The sequence below is a fragment of the Oryza glaberrima genome, chromosome 12 (genome assembly GCF_000147395.1).
Source record: "Oryza glaberrima chromosome 12, OglaRS2, whole genome shotgun sequence".
NCBI lineage: Eukaryota > Viridiplantae > Streptophyta > Magnoliopsida > Poales > Poaceae > Oryza > Oryza glaberrima.
The window spans coordinates 4,242,963-4,258,167 of NC_068337.1; the positions used below are offsets into that span (position 1 = coordinate 4,242,963).

The following is a 15,205-nucleotide window of genomic DNA, read 5'->3' on the forward strand; positions in this document are numbered from 1 at the left end:
CCTTGTATCGTGGATGTGCCCGTTCTTGTGCGAGTACTTAGCTTCGATTGTTTGTGGTCTGAACATTTAATGTTTTAGCATCAAGTGAACATTTAACGACTGTCTTCTCATCTTTTTCTAGTAATTGAAAATCATATGCCTCATTTTTTTTAAAAAAAAAGTCAGTGTTTTGAATCTTGCATAGCACAAACGAGCATGAAGATACTATACGAAGTTTCAGACTGCATTATGCATTGCACACCCTGGCACCTTCAGGCCTAGATTGAAAACTGCAACCATTATTTGTATTAGCTGTGCACTGGCTGCTGCTCATGGAACAAGTCAATTGGTTGAAAAAGAATATTAAAAAAGAACTCTCGCAGCACATCTGCACTTTTTTATTTAATCAGAGATTGATCCACTGATCGACCCAGTTTGTTAATAAAGCCAATAACATGTAAAAACAGCCAAAAAGAAAAAAAAACACAGAACCGCTGGGTTAATTTGCTAGCTTACACGAAAGCACAAAAAGACTCCAGATTGGGCCAACTTCTAAACTGAAACCTCCAGGCACAAAAAGAGACAGCGGAGCTAACAACTCAGCAAGGTAGCATCTACTCCGTAGACAGCTATTTGTCCAGATTCATTCTATTAGAAGGAGTAACATTCCATTCTAGATTAAAGTTTTTTAGTCCCATAAAAAACCAAATCAAGTGCTAGATGTGATACATCCTAATACTAGTTCTATGTTCGTTTTTTTTTTGACGAAGGGAGTAGGTCTGAATTCTTGACATCAGGTTCCCAACCTCCTCTTCCTCATTTGCCGCACGCACACTTTTCAAACTGCTAAACGATGCATTTTTTGCAAAATATTTCTATACAAAAGTTGCTTAAAAATCAAATTAATTCATTTTTGAAAAAATAATTAGCTAATACTTAATTAACACGCGCTAATGGATCGCTCCATTTTTCGTGCAGAGGGATGGGTTCCCAACCCAACAATTGAACACAGCCAGTGCAGTACAAGTCCATCAAAGCTACAGCCAGGGAAGATCACTGAAATAGGAATAAGTTCACTTTGTGACCCTCAAAAGTGATCAAAATCTAATCCGTGACTCTAAACCACAAAACCGGATATCTTGACCCCTAAACTCTTAAAACCGGTGCAATTTGACTCCCTTGACGGTTTTAAAAGGCGGTTTTGCTGACGTGACGCCTACGTGGCGGTATTGACCGGGTCTCCTCTACACGTGGTGTTGACGTGGCGTTTAGGTGGTATTTAGAATTAAAAAGTATGTGTGGGACCCATTTATCATGGACACAGAAGAGAAATTGTGGGACCCACGTATCACTTCTCTCTCCCCTCCCTCTAGTTCCTTCTCCTTCCTCGCCGCTCCCTCTCTCTCTCCCGCAGCGGCGAGCGGTGGAGACATCGGCGAGCGGTGGAGGTGTGGGTGTGGCGTGGCGGCCTACGAGCGGCGGGCGACACTATAGCGGCGACGGCGGCGGCGGCGCCCGGGTTGAGCTCCACCGCGGCGAAGATGGAGGAGACCAGAGCGGCGGCGGCGGGAGGCACACGCGGCGGGGTACAGCGAGCTCAGCCGCGCCCTGCTCAACCTGCAGGCCGCCGCCGACCAGGTCTTCAACGCCGTCACGGCACGGGTACGCGTGCTACCCCCCTAGTATTTTGGTGTCGGGAGTCCGTGCGGCCGCCGCCACCGGTTTCATGTCATCGGGAGTGGTGTGGTCTCCTTCGTCTTCGCGGCGGTGGAGCTTAGCCCAGGCGCCGCCGCCACTCCCGCGTCTCCGCCACGCCACTCGCAGGACGCCGCGCCACACCCGTGCCTCCACCGCCCGCCGCCGCGACACCCGCATGTTAGTGGGTCGCACACACGGACGTCTTCCTCCGTGGTGAGGACAAGGAAAGCTTCATACTCTAGTCCGTTGCGGTTGAAGGTGTAGTGCAGGATGTCCTCCACTTCTTCCAGCAGCCACGGCCACGCCGGTTGCGGCGAGATCACCTGATCCCCCATGCGCCAGAATGCGACTCGATGGGCGGAGAGGAAAGGTTCGATGATGCCGGCGACGACGCATCCTCGTTCAGTTGGCGGCCGCGAGAGTGTGGCGGCGACGATGGCGACTTTCTTGAGATCCAGCTTGTCCGGCTCGTACCAGTTGTGTTGGAGGATCGCGTTGGGGAGGTCGAGGTACTGAAAGTTGTTGAGGTTGACGAGGAGGTGCTATTGAGCTTGTGCTCCTCAGCGCCGTCGTACGAACCGAAGTAGCGCGCGCAGCGCACGGCGTGCCGGAGGAAGAAGGAAGCGCTGGAGCTGCGCTGGTGTTCGATCCGCGTCGCCTCGCCTCGCCTTCGCCACCGTTGACAGCGCCGGAGATGGCCAACCACCGCCTGACCTCGCCTGCCGCCGCAGCTCCGGCCTCGCCGCCCGCCGCCGCTTGCTCTCGCTGCCCTCCCGCCCGCCGGCCAAAGGGGAAGAAGGGGAGAGAAAGAGAGAGAAGGGAGAGAGGGAGGAGGAAGAAGAAAGGAGGACTGGGCCCATATTTTTTTTTTGAATGACAAATGGGTCCCACTCATATTTTTTAATTCTACTGCCACGTAAGTGCCACGTCAACACCACGTGGAACAAAGACTCGATCAATATCGCCACGTAGACGCCACGTTAGCGAAACGGCCCTCTGAAACCACCGAGGGAGTCAAATTGGACCGGTTTTAAGAGTTTGGGGGTCAAGATATCCGATTTTGTTGTTTAGGGCTATGGATTAGATTTCGATAACTTTTGAGGGTTGCAAAGTGAACTTATTCCACTGAAATATGTTGTCCATGTTGGATTGGTGGGCTCGTTTTGCTGGGCCATCGATTTAGGTGGCTCTGTTTCGCCAGCTTGTTCGTGTCCTGTGTGAGAACAGAGAACTTCAATTCGAAAAAGTATACTTCGACTCTCTCAACTATGGTCCGAGTATGATTCATAACCTTTCAACCACAAAACCGGGTATATCGACTCCTCCAACTATCAAAACCGGTGCAAAATATATCCTTGAGTGGTTTTGGAAGCGGTTTTGGTTGCCGTGGCGCCTATGTGGCAATGTTGATCCAGTCTTTGTCCCACGTGTCGTCAATGTGTCACTTATGTGGCATTTTAGAGTGAAAACAAAATCCAAAAATACGTGGGACCGACATGTCATTCACACAGAAAAAATAGTGGGACCCACCAACATGTGGGCCCCACATGTCATCCTCTTCCTCATTCCCTTCTTCCTCCTCCTTCCTCTCCCCTCTTCTCTCTCCTTCCTCTTCCACGGCCCCTTCTTCTTCCTCTTCCTCCATCCTCCTCTTGCGTCTTGGCAGTGCTCGTCGCTGCGTTCAGTGTCGGGATGGTGCTCCGATGTCGGTCCCACGTCGTCGGCGCCAAACTGCTTGCGCACGGCGAAGTTGCCCCACGATGGCTTGAGGACAAGAGAGAAAGAGACGACGCCGGTGGTGTTGACCTCAACGGCCATGGTGATGGCTGAGGCGGTGGCGAGTGAGAAGCTCGGCGGCGTTGGCTCCAAGAGGAGGTGGCAGACACCGGCGGCTGGGGCGGTCGGCTCCTGCATCGAGGAAGAAGCTCTCTTGGATGTCGGCTGGAGGCCCGTGGTCTCAAGGGCAGCGGCAGACCTCACCGGCAGGGTCTCGGAGGCGATGACAGCAGGAAGTCGAACCCCCTGCGCGGCGGCGTCGGGACCGAAGTGGTTTTCGGCGGCAGCGCGATTAAACGATGAGGCGTGCAGCTCCGGAGCTTGGTGGTCAGGCAGGAAGAGGTGCGGCGCAGCAGGTGGGCGGCGGCGCACTTGGGCCGAGAAAGAAGAGCAAGGGGAGCGAGGAGGCCGAAAAAAGAGGAAGAGGAAGGGGGAAAAAGGAGAGGGAGGAGGGGAGAGGAAGGATAAAGGAGGAAGAGGATGACATGTGGGTCCCACTTTTTTTTTACGTGTGAATGACATGTCGGTCCCATTTTTTTTTGTCTTTTTTAACTCTAAAATGTCACATAAGCGACACATCAATGATACGTGGAAAGAAGACCGAGTCAATACCACCATGTAGACGCCACATCAGTCAAAACCGTTTGCAAAACCACCCAGGGATATAGTTTGCATCGGTTTTAATAGTGGAAGAGTCGATATACCGGTTTTGTGGTTAAATGTTATGAATCATACATGGACCATAGTTAAGAGAGTCAAACTATAATTTTTCCACTTCAATTTGACCAATTGATTATCTTGTTCTTTTGATAACACGGTCAAGTGCGGGTACAACACTTGTACACGACTCCTGAAGGAGGATAGAGGAGAGGAATGGAACCATTCACACGGGTAACTAAGGGCCTGTTTGGCACAGCTCCAGCTCTAGCTCCACCCCTCCTGGAGCTGGAGCTCGGCCAAACAGTTTCAGCTCCACCAAAACTAGGAGTGTAGCTGGCTGGAGCTGTCTCACAAAATGAACTAGAGTTATGGAGCTGGGTTTAGGCAGCTCCACAACTCTATTCCAGACCCAACTCCTGGAGTTAAATTTAGGAGTTGGAGCTGTACCAAACAGGCCCTAAGTTATAGTTTCTACATTTTAGCTCTTTTTAAAAATTTATTTTATAAATAGATTTCTAAAAAAAGACTTATTTTGAAATTGGATCATTTTCTCGACGCCAAGGTTATTTGTGCCGAGGTTCAACATCTCAACACCAGCGTCATTCGTGCCGACATGCTGGACCTCAGAGCCAGGGTAAGTGGTGCCAAGAAGAGCGTATATTTGGAGAATACATTTTTAGGGATCTATTTAGAAAATATTTTTTAAAAGGACTAAAATGTAAGAAAAATCATAGGTAATTAAGTCACTTGAAAAATATCTGGCTAATTAATCGTCGTAGCAAGTTTTAAACATTATTCAATCTCTCCAAAGGGGACGGCAAATGAAAAACTATATGCGTTAATGTACAGTTCTAGACTTCTAGCTCGCTCGCTGCTGATATTTACATTAGGGCTGTCAAAAAAGCTCGAGACTCGCGAGCTGCTCGTCCTAGGCTCGATTCGAGCTCAGCTCGAGCTCCTGACGAGCCGAGCCCGAGCCTCTCTCTAAGCTCGCGAGCTTTGTTGAGCCGAGCTCGAGCTTCCAACGAGCTTAGTAATATATGATTTTTGTTGTTATTTAATAAATTGGAGATTAAATATATTATCTATATGGCTTATATTGACATAATATATTTATTTATTCTTTTTTCCTCTTACATTAATATGATGAACTAAAAATTAATTATATTTTTAAAGATTATCTTTCAAATTTATGTTGTTTTAATTAAAAATCAAGCTCGGCAGTTGAGCTCGAGCCGAGCCTATCAGAAAGCTTGAACATTTTATAGGCTCGGCTCAAGCTCGGCTCGAGCTCGAGTCTAAGCAGACGAGCTCGCTCGAGCTCGGCTCGTTAACAGCTCTAATTTACATGCACATGTACACTCCTCGACCGTCACGTCTCTTCTAGCCGCGGCCTCTCTAAAGGCCTTGCATCTACTACAACCAAAATTTGCCGCTCAGTTCGGTATAAAGACATACAAGAACAGCTTATCAAAAAAAAAAAAAACGAAAGCTAAAAAGAGAAAAGGAAAAGCTAAAAGATGTTCTAGCTCCTAGCTAGCTAGAAGCAGCTAGAAGGGCGCCGTGGCGACGTCTTTCTCGACGGCCAAAGATGAACGACAACCGCTACTAGAAAAAAGGATTTCGCAGGCGGTCAAAACACATTTTCACATGCGGCAAAATCTTCCGTCTATACCCAAACGACACTAAAAATCTCCAATTTTTGCAGGCGGATCAAAGCACCGCAGGCGTCGCTTAAGTGGTCCGCTTGCGAAAATACAATGAACTTCATCCTAATTTATATTTTTGTAGACGGTCATTTGGCTTCAAGGATCGTGTCCGCCTACGAAAAAAAGACCCCCACGTCGGGAAAAATGGTGGATGGCGGCGACGGCCGCCGCCATGGTGGTGGCAGTACGCCAGCCTTGCCGGAGTCATCGTCGAAGCAGCCGATGTCGAGATTGTCGTTGATGACGAGTCCGCCGCCACCGTGAAGCTCTTCCTGACGCTGCCGCGCCGGCGGCGAGGTGCACCGGCTTGAGGCCCTCGGTGAAGAAAGGCCTCCTTTGTCGGCTTCGTGCTCAACACGTACAGCGCCGCCTCCTGTTAAAGAAAAAACTGACAATTTGCTTGTGTCCTGAAACCTTGCGGACAAGACAAGCATCTAAGTCCGCCTATTTCTTGTGGTACAATATGCCATCGTTTGGACAAGTGTGGATTCTACAGACCTCTAACCCCAGCGGACATAAAACCTGTTTTGCTTCATATGTCGTCTCGGGCAATGTATTCTCCTTAGGAAGCATGGCTTTCAATATTCTTAAAAAATATGTGAAACTCTAGTATGTCCATCCACTACTTATTTTCAGCTTCAGTAGATCCAAGGTAGCTGACAATTTGGTGTGTTTGGACTTTCATCCGGTGTACAGAGGTGTCTCCGAGTCACTGACCAACCTGGTGAACTTTATAGAATATCTCTCATTGTAAGCTAGGTCCTCAACATAATGCAACATGTCTTGCTGCAAATCGTGATCCGCACCAACCATTTCACCACCCAATGGAGATGGTACAAACATGTCATGCTCATCTTCATCTTCTAATTTTGTGCACCACTTATGTCTGCAGCTGCAACATCATCGACTGATTCTTGCTCTCCGATCCATTCTTCACCCAACATGTGTAGTCATCCATGAATCATCGACGTATCAGATGAGTGTGTACGTCGAATCCGCTATCAAGCATAATCTCATTTCTACAATCTGTACATGGACAACACGTGTAATCGCAGTTTCTTCTTTTCATGTCCTCCTCTGCGGCATTTATAAAATTTGAAATGCCACTTCTATACTCTTTGCTATGTCGTCGCACAGTTCCATACATCCAACTTCGATCCATTGTTGCAAAAGTGAATAAGTATTAGATAATAGTTTTTGTAAGATAAGTATTACTAAATTTATGGGAATTGTTTACTATTTTTCAATTACTTTTTTGAATTTTCTGTTTTCTTTGAAAAACAGACAAAAATTCGCCTCCAACACCTCCCACCAAAATAGTGAACAGTGAGATAACCATTCCTTAGGCGGCTGGAGTATTTATAGTGTGCAATAGATATCAGTAACGCCCAACGAACGGATACCGGTGATGGGCTTTTAGTTATCTCAATCGGACCTAATATTGAGCCTGTCACATATGGTTGTCATCGATGATGAGCGCAATATAGGGGGGTGACAAAGATTACAAAGATAATCTTTGTCGGGCCTAAACATAAGCCCGTCACCTATAGGTGTCATCGGTGAGCTCGAAATACATGCATATGGATAATGTTTGTACGAGTATATCTTTGTCAGTATTTATTTTGACCCGTTAGAGATGACAATGTTGTGACGGTCTGCAAGCCTCCGACATAGGAAAGGCCGTTACAGATAAGAAGTCTAGTAGTGTCCCTCTCGAGCCTCCGCTTCTGCCTCCATCCCTCCCTCCCTCCCTCTCGGCGCCCCTATCTCTCCCCCTCCCGCGCAGCCCCTCTTTTCCCTGGCGCCCCTCCTCTCCCACCTCCGTCCTTCCCTCCCAGTACCCCCCTCCATCTCTCCCTCGCTGCACACGCTCCCCCTCTCCCTCGGCATCTCATCTCACTGGCACCCCTTCTCTCCCATGTGTTCCCTCCCTCTTGCGCATTCAAGAAAAACAGAACCTCCTCGTTCGGGAACACGTTTTGACATACTCACTCTGTCGTGTTCACCACAAGAGCTCACCGTTGCCATTTCTCTCTATTGGGACTATGTTGTTGCCTGCGGCGTTCCCATTGTTCTGGTTTTCTTCGTTGCCAACCGCTACCATCTATGGATGAGCCACATTGTGGGACATGTCCGGCCACCTTACTCACTACCGTTTGGTTACTAGAGCACCGTCGCCCATCTTCCTTCCTCTTCTATTTCTTATGTTAACTAGGGAAGACAATAAATAGTATTAGTTAGGTTTTCCCGTGTGTACAAGGAAAACATAATCCTCTCGTCCGGAAACATGTTTTGATGCACTCATCCGATCGTGTCACCACTAGAGCTCGTCTTTATCATTTCTCTCTCTATCGAGACCACCTCGTTGCCCCAGTGTCCCTCTTGTTCTGGTTTTCTTCATTACCAACCTCCAGCATCTATAGATGAGTCATATCGTGGGACACGTCCTACCACATTCCTCACCGTCGTTTGGTTGCTGAGCACCGGCGCCCATCTTCCCTCCTCTTTTGTTTCGTCTTGAGCTAAGGAAGACAATGAACAGTGCCTGTTGGGCATTATCCGTTCTTGGTCTAGCCCAATCATACTCCGGACCACTCACATAACATTAAGACCATAGAAGTATGAATAGAATATGAAAATTCTAATTTATATCAATGAAACATACACCCGTTCAAAATTCTAATTTATGTAGGCTAAAAGAAGTTTTTTCAGTTTCTAGCTAATGTCCCTTTCCCAGTAGTGTCACGATGACTCAGCTTGCCACAACAGCTAAAATCAGGTTTAATACTGTCTAGGATATTCTCAGATGACTCGGTTTTGTAAATTGAGGGACTTGTTATATCATTTTGGTTACCGACTTATTTCAAACTTGGAGACAGTAAAGGTGGACCGAATGTGAACTTATTCAAAATGAAATAGACCTCGATTGGGCCGTTAGCTAGATTTGTGGAAACGGTCTATCAAAGCTACAGACAGGAAAGAGAGCCTGCATGCTAAACCTAATGCCCGAGTTAGATTAGTAGGCTTTCTCATTCCATGCGCACACTTGCGAGATTGTTCGTGTTCTTGTGATAACTTCACTCAAATTCGACTATCAGTTGGTTGTCAGACCAGCATTCTACTACTGGACTCGTCATGGAAGGAGACAAGGAGAGATGGAATAATTCACAGTACAGTAGTCATCACTTCACTTCCTTGGAAAATATCTAGTCATCTTTCGTAAAGCCGTAAAGGTGTAATTGTAAGTCATCTTTCTCTCGAAAGGGAAAGCAAAAAGGAAACAAAAACTTTGCGTTAATAATGTACAGTGCAGTACGTGCTAACTACTGATATTTACATGCAACGACAGTTCACTACCGTCACGCCTCTTCTAAGCCGAGGCCTCTCTAAGGCCTTCAAACTACTACACACCAAAATTTGCCGCTTTTAGCTCAACACAAAACCGGCCGGCCAGTTCGGTATAAAAACACATACAAGGCCAGCTTATCAAACAAAGCAAATAGGTAAAAAGGGTTCTTCTAGAAGCAGCTAGAACTAGAAGGGCGCCGTGGCGACGTCTTTCTCGACGGCCGAAGATGAACGCCGACGGCGGCGACGGCCGCCGCCATGGTGGCGGCAGTACGACTTGCCGGAGTTGTCATCGTGGAAGCATCCGATGTCGAGGTCGTCGTCCGACGAGGAGTCCGCCGCCACCGTGGAGCTCTTCCGGACGCCGCCGCCACCGCCGGCGAGGTGCACCGGCTTGAGGCCCTCGGTGAAGATCCGGATGGCCTCCTCCGCCGGCTTCGTGCTCAGCACGTACAGCGCCGCCTCCTGTAAAAAAAAAAAATCTGATTAATTAATTTTCTGAATAAAATTGAGGATTAATAGTATTTTACTATACTACACTAGTTAATGAATTACTGGTATAAACAAAACTACTCTTACATAATTGAATATGTGATGTAAGCATGCTGATGTTGTACGTGCTCCGTACAAGCCAGGTAAACATACGTGGGAAGGGATAATAAATACTGAGATGTACTTGTACAAATGTTGGCGTACACGTACACATATTGACATATACATGCATGTACACGTACGCAAGGAGGTGCTACTAGCTGTCTAGCTATAGTCGTAGAAGAATATGCTCCCTTCGTCTTAGAAAAAACTCCAATTTTTAGTTTTCTATATAACATTTGACTTTTTATTTTATTTAAAAATTTTGTATGAATAATATTTTTATTATTATTAGATAATACAATATAAATATTCCTTATACACTAAATGATATTTTTGTTTTTTATAAATTATATAAGATGAAAGGTCAAACTTTGAAGAAAAACCTAGAAATAGATTACTACCAAGTGTGTAATTAAGATGGCTTAAGATGCGCAAAGTGAGCATAGCTCAACTGGTTAGGTTCCTTGTGGTGGAACCAGTCCACCCGGGTTCAAATCCTAGATTTAACACGGGTGCTCGTATTTACGGCTAATTATTCTTTCAGTGGTAGACGACGTACCCGTCGACAGCGAGGCGTCTGTGGTGACTTCGTCAATCTCAAGACATGCCGGCCCAGTCTTCCGAAGGTGCTTATAGGGATAGAGTGTGCGTATGTACGTTTATAGGGGTAAGTGTGCGCACGTTGTGAGCGCCTGCGTTTATACTGTGTTTCTTAAAAAAAATGGCTTAAGATGCAGGTCGCTATCACAACGTCCGTTGTGCGAGGCGGGTAACGAGGTAGTACACGTCTTCAGTGTATTTCGTTGCGTGACGGTGACCCGCGTTACATCATGGGACAGCACAACAGTGGCGTCGCTGCAGCGTTACGTAAGCGGCTACGTTGTTGCCTCATTATTACCACCGCTGCCATTTGCCCCATTTTTTTTCCCTTGCGTGCACCGTGTCGATGTCAATATGTCATGTAACATTAGTACGTACTCCGGCTAAATTTAACCGAGTATATATATGCACATGAATATTGAACAATGCCATGTACCAATAATTGTTGTGTGCAAAAGTAGTACGTAGTTTCTTAATTTATAACTATATTTTTTTAAAAAAAGATGCATGATATAAATACCTCTTTTTTTAAAAAAAAAGGTGTTAGTCGATTCCAGGGTATATATACATGCATTTTGTGGAAGGTAGAAATTAAGGTTAATTAATTTGACTTTGGAAGGTCACCGGCCACAACAGAGAAGAGTAGATAAGTGGTAGTACAGGTTAGAAGGCGTGTCCTAATTGAACAGGTTCAGGAATAGCGCAGGTGACGGTGAGAGACCCACCAACAATGTTTAGCCACAAGAGTAACGAATTTATCTTAATATACTCTGAATATATAGCTGGTTTTGACACTATTGATTGTGTCAAATTGATTTACTTGCTTCCCAATCAATAGTGCACATGATAGATGTAGTATCTCAAATTTATTTTGTTGCACTTCACATTTGACGAAGTATATATATGTCGTATATGCTTCTCAGAGGGTAAGTTTGAAATTAAATGGCTAATGTATCTGTTATACTCCTATATGCATGAAACAAACATCAAAGATTGAAAAACAAAAACCCTGTGTGCAACGAATTAATCTGAAGTTTGGTAAAGGTCCAAGCGGAGCAAAATTTTGTTACTCCAACAGTGCAAATTAATTAAGGGATGATTTATCAATTCGGTGTTTGTAAGGCCTAATTCATCGATCGGAAGTGCAAATTCGCTTTGAAATTGCAAGGGCCGGCCAGGTGATGGGATGAGGCGCGCTCGGTGTGTGAATTCGGATTGAAAAGAAAAGAAAAGAAAAGAAAGAGAGAGAGAAGAACATTCGAAATCCAATGGTATCATGTAGCTAGCGGTAGATATACGTCGTATATATACACTCCGTGGATATATATACGACTCAATACATATATATATACATACCCTTGCGAACTTGAGCTGGTCGAGGGTGAGCGTCTTGGGCTCCATCTCTATCGACGGCATCCTCCCCGTCGCCTCCACCTTCGCCTTCTCATCCGCTACCATCTCCGGCGCCATAGACGTAGTATATGTATACGTATCCCCTTCTGTCGAGTCGCGTATATTCCACCGTATATACGCGCGTAGATGCTCGAGGCAAATACGTATATAGGTACGCCGCCGCGCGCGCGCGCTGATTTTGTACTTGGGAAAAAACGAAACGAAACGAGCGAGGCGATGAGAGGAGGAGAGGTGACATCCACGAGTTGGGCTATTTATACCCGAGCACTAGCTCTCATGGTGGGTGGGGGAGCAAAGTACACGCGTCGCGCCGCGACGGGCTCGGGGCCGGTTCACACGTGGCGAGCAGCCCGTGGCGGCTGGATGCCACGTGGCGATGCAGGCGCGGGCCGGGATCCCCGACGGACCGATCGATCGAGTCGGCCGCGGCCCCTCCCCTGCGGTGCGGGTCGGCCCACGACACGACACGTCTACTTGGCGTGTAGAGAGGTTGTACGTACCAGTTGCGAGTCGTGGGCGTGGCGACCAATGAGGGGTCGCCACGTTGGTCGGTGGATCGATCGTGTCGGTCTCGGGTCGGAAGTCTGTTACGCCGGCGGCCGGGGCGGGCGCGCCGGTACGTGCATCACGTCCCTTCGGATATTGCTTTGGGAGGGTACCTAGAGTTAAGGCGCCTATGCTTATGTAAGATGGAAATTTCGTGTACGCACATTATATGTACGTGTTGCCTGGTTACGTGCCGACCATCAGATTAATTATATATTACTGCGTGCGTTAAACAAAACGTGCACATGGTGGTGGTGCAGCAAAAGTCGATTTTGTGTGCTCGTCCTTGTGTGCACCTGTGAGCAATATCGTCAAAAAAAAATTGAGAACTATGAGATCGATCTCTTGCATGCATGCACGAGCTAGCTAGGACTCTCCTCCGTATTTTAATTTATGACGCCGTTGACTTTTTAATCAATATTTGACCATTCGTCTTATTCAAATTTTTTTATGCAAATACAAAAATAATTATATCATGCTTAAAGAACATTTGATGATAAATCAAGTCACAATAAAATAAATGATAATTATATAAATTTTTTTAATAAGATATTAAAATTTAAAATACGTAGGGAGTATTGGGCATGTGGGGGGCGGCCGGATGGTGTCAGGTGTGGAGGGGAGGGCGTCCACGTACGAGGGGGGGATGGAGGCTGTTCCCGGGCGCCACGTCCGCGCAGCCTGGGATCGTCGCGCGATCGCCCGACAGGGACCAGGATCTTCCTTCTTTCTCGGAATTCTCTGTCGTCGTCGTCGATATCGCTCTGCTGTCTAACCTCAACCCTCCCTCCCAGGGACCCAAACTGGTCGTCAGAGGTCAGGTCGGGCCGCCTCTATGATTGAATACTACTCTACCAGTATCTGTATGATACTTAGTTCCAAAAAAAAAAAATACTAACCCAAAAAGAATTCAATAAATATAAATAACTCTTTCTTAAATTCATTATAATAGATTATGTCTTATCCTTTCTTATATCGCCGGTCTCATAGTTGGACATGGCACCATCTATAATGCTCGCCAACAGCCAACTCGGTTTGTTCGGAGTGAGGATTGAAGGAATTTTGGAGAGATTTATATTACTTAGTGGATCTGAGGATGTTTAGCGTAAAAGTTAAACTTGATATATATTGATAACATATCGCGACTGAAATTCACCATACTAGAAACTAACATGCATATTTAAGGTATCTCTTGAAGCAATTTGCATTGTGGGAGTAAAAAAATTTTGATGGTATTGTCGACGGGTGATACCCGTAGACCGGATATAGAGGGTATTGGGGTACGCTGGTACAAGGATCTACGTAGTACGACATCGAGCAATCAAAAGACAAGAATTATACTGGTTCAGGCACCTTGTCAGGTAATAGCCCTAATCTAGTTGATATGAGATTATATGGTGGAAAACACAGGTTACAAAGGAAAAGATGGAACTTTGTCAGATCCAGTTGATATGGGATTATATGGTGGAAAACACAGGTTACAAAGGAAAAGATGGAACTTTGTCAGATCTGGCGAGATTGTAGTCGAGTTGATTCGACTAGCTCTCGACGACTTGGCTCCTCGTAGGCTCCGGCTTCATAGGCTGTGTGGGTTGTGTTGGCTCTGAGATTCTCTCCCCTATGCCCTCCCCGGGGGGTCCCTTTTATATCGCAGGTTTGGTGCTCTCCGAGTATGACTCGAACATACCAAACCTAGCACGATACGTAGGTAACCCAGTTCTTGTCCGAGAAGGACTTTTCCCGTCAATTGATTTCGTGAAAAGTTTCCTTAGATCATAAAGGAAATATCCGCATGCGCGTGGGTATGCCATGTCGATACGTAACGTATATCGAAGGGTAGGGGGTATGCATGACCCGTAACCCTGACAGTAGCCCCCGACTTCTGCTCAAAAATGAACTCGTGCGACCATTCGCGACTTCGGGTGTCGAGAACGTTATCATTCCAGGTGAAAGAACCGCGGAGATGATGTGTAATCGAGCATACCGTTTGAAGCCCAACGGACACGAGTGAATTTTGAACTGAAGTCCAAAAATTGCCGCATGCAACGGACCTAGAAATTTCCGGCGGGCATTTCTCTCAGTTCCTTGGAATTCGCACCGTCGGGGGTGCGCCTATTTAAAGGGATTTTGGGTGCGCATTTTGAAGTCCGCCAACTCCGTCAAACACACCGCCTGTTAGCACTCCTCGCCTTCTCCGCTGCCGTAAAGAACCCTAGCTCCGCCAGCTCTAGGTCCATCTCTGGCGATCTTCCAGCAGCGATGGATCTCGGCAAGTCGGCTTCCACCAGCGCGACCCTGAAGAAGCTCCAGGAGGATGGTGCCCTTCCTGGCCGTGAAAAGGCGGAGAGGGAAGCAGGAGGTACTAATCCTCAGCCCATCTTAGGTCGCATGGTTGCGATTGAAGATTATGTTGTCTGCGGGTTTCTCCCTCCACCCTTCGAATTCCTTCTGCTGGTTTTGAATTTCTATGGGCTTTCTCTTCTGCACTTGAACCCCAATTCCATTGCCTTCCTTAGCGTCTTTGTGCATCTTTGCGATGCCTACATTGGGGTAGAGCCCTTTCTTGATCTTTTCCGCTTTTATTACGAGTTGCGCTGGATGGAACCCAATAGGGTATCCGGTTGCGTCGGGTTCCGACTTCGTGATGGCATGAAGTCGCGTTATGTCCCCTTCCAGTGTCCCTCTTCTCGCAGCAAATGGCAGAATAGGTGGTTTTACCTTGAAATCAAGGATTCAAATCCGGTCCTCATTATTCCCGAGGAACAACCGAACAAGATTCCGGTCTGGACCGCCAAGCCCCCCTTGACCCCCTCTCTCCAATCGTTTATCGACATCATCGATGATCTCCGAGAACGGGGCTTATCGGGATATGAAGTCGTTGC

At 46.8% G+C, this 15,205-nt stretch overlaps 1 protein-coding gene and 1 pseudogene across 1 annotated transcript; both read right to left on the bottom strand.

The window, feature by feature from the left end:
- Positions 1-5,663: 5,663 nt before the first annotated feature.
- On the bottom strand, positions 5,664-6,395 carry LOC127757382 (uncharacterized; annotated as a pseudogene).
- Positions 6,396-9,018: 2,623 nt separating this feature from the next.
- LOC127757715 (uncharacterized) lies at positions 9,019-11,981 on the bottom strand. Its single transcript, XM_052283283.1, has 2 exons — positions 11,721-11,981; positions 9,019-9,635 (listed from the first exon to the last, which is right to left on the bottom strand). Exons 1-2 carry the CDS (start codon positions 11,832-11,834, stop codon positions 9,357-9,359), a joined length of 393 nt encoding a protein of 130 aa, XP_052139243.1. The 5' UTR covers positions 11,835-11,981; the 3' UTR covers positions 9,019-9,356.
- Between the last annotated feature and the right edge of the window lie 3,224 nt (positions 11,982-15,205).

What these genes read in the sequence shown, in the direction of transcription:
- LOC127757715 (XM_052283283.1), bottom strand. Translation starts at nt 11,834, where the DNA reads ATGGCGCCGGAGATGGTAGCGGATGAGAAGGCGAAGGTGGAGGCGACG. An exon ending in ACCAGCTCAAGTTCGCAAGG is followed by an intron (nt 9,636 to 11,720) that starts GTATGTATATAT and finishes TTTTTTTTACAG; the next exon opens with GAGGCGGCGCTGTACGTGCT.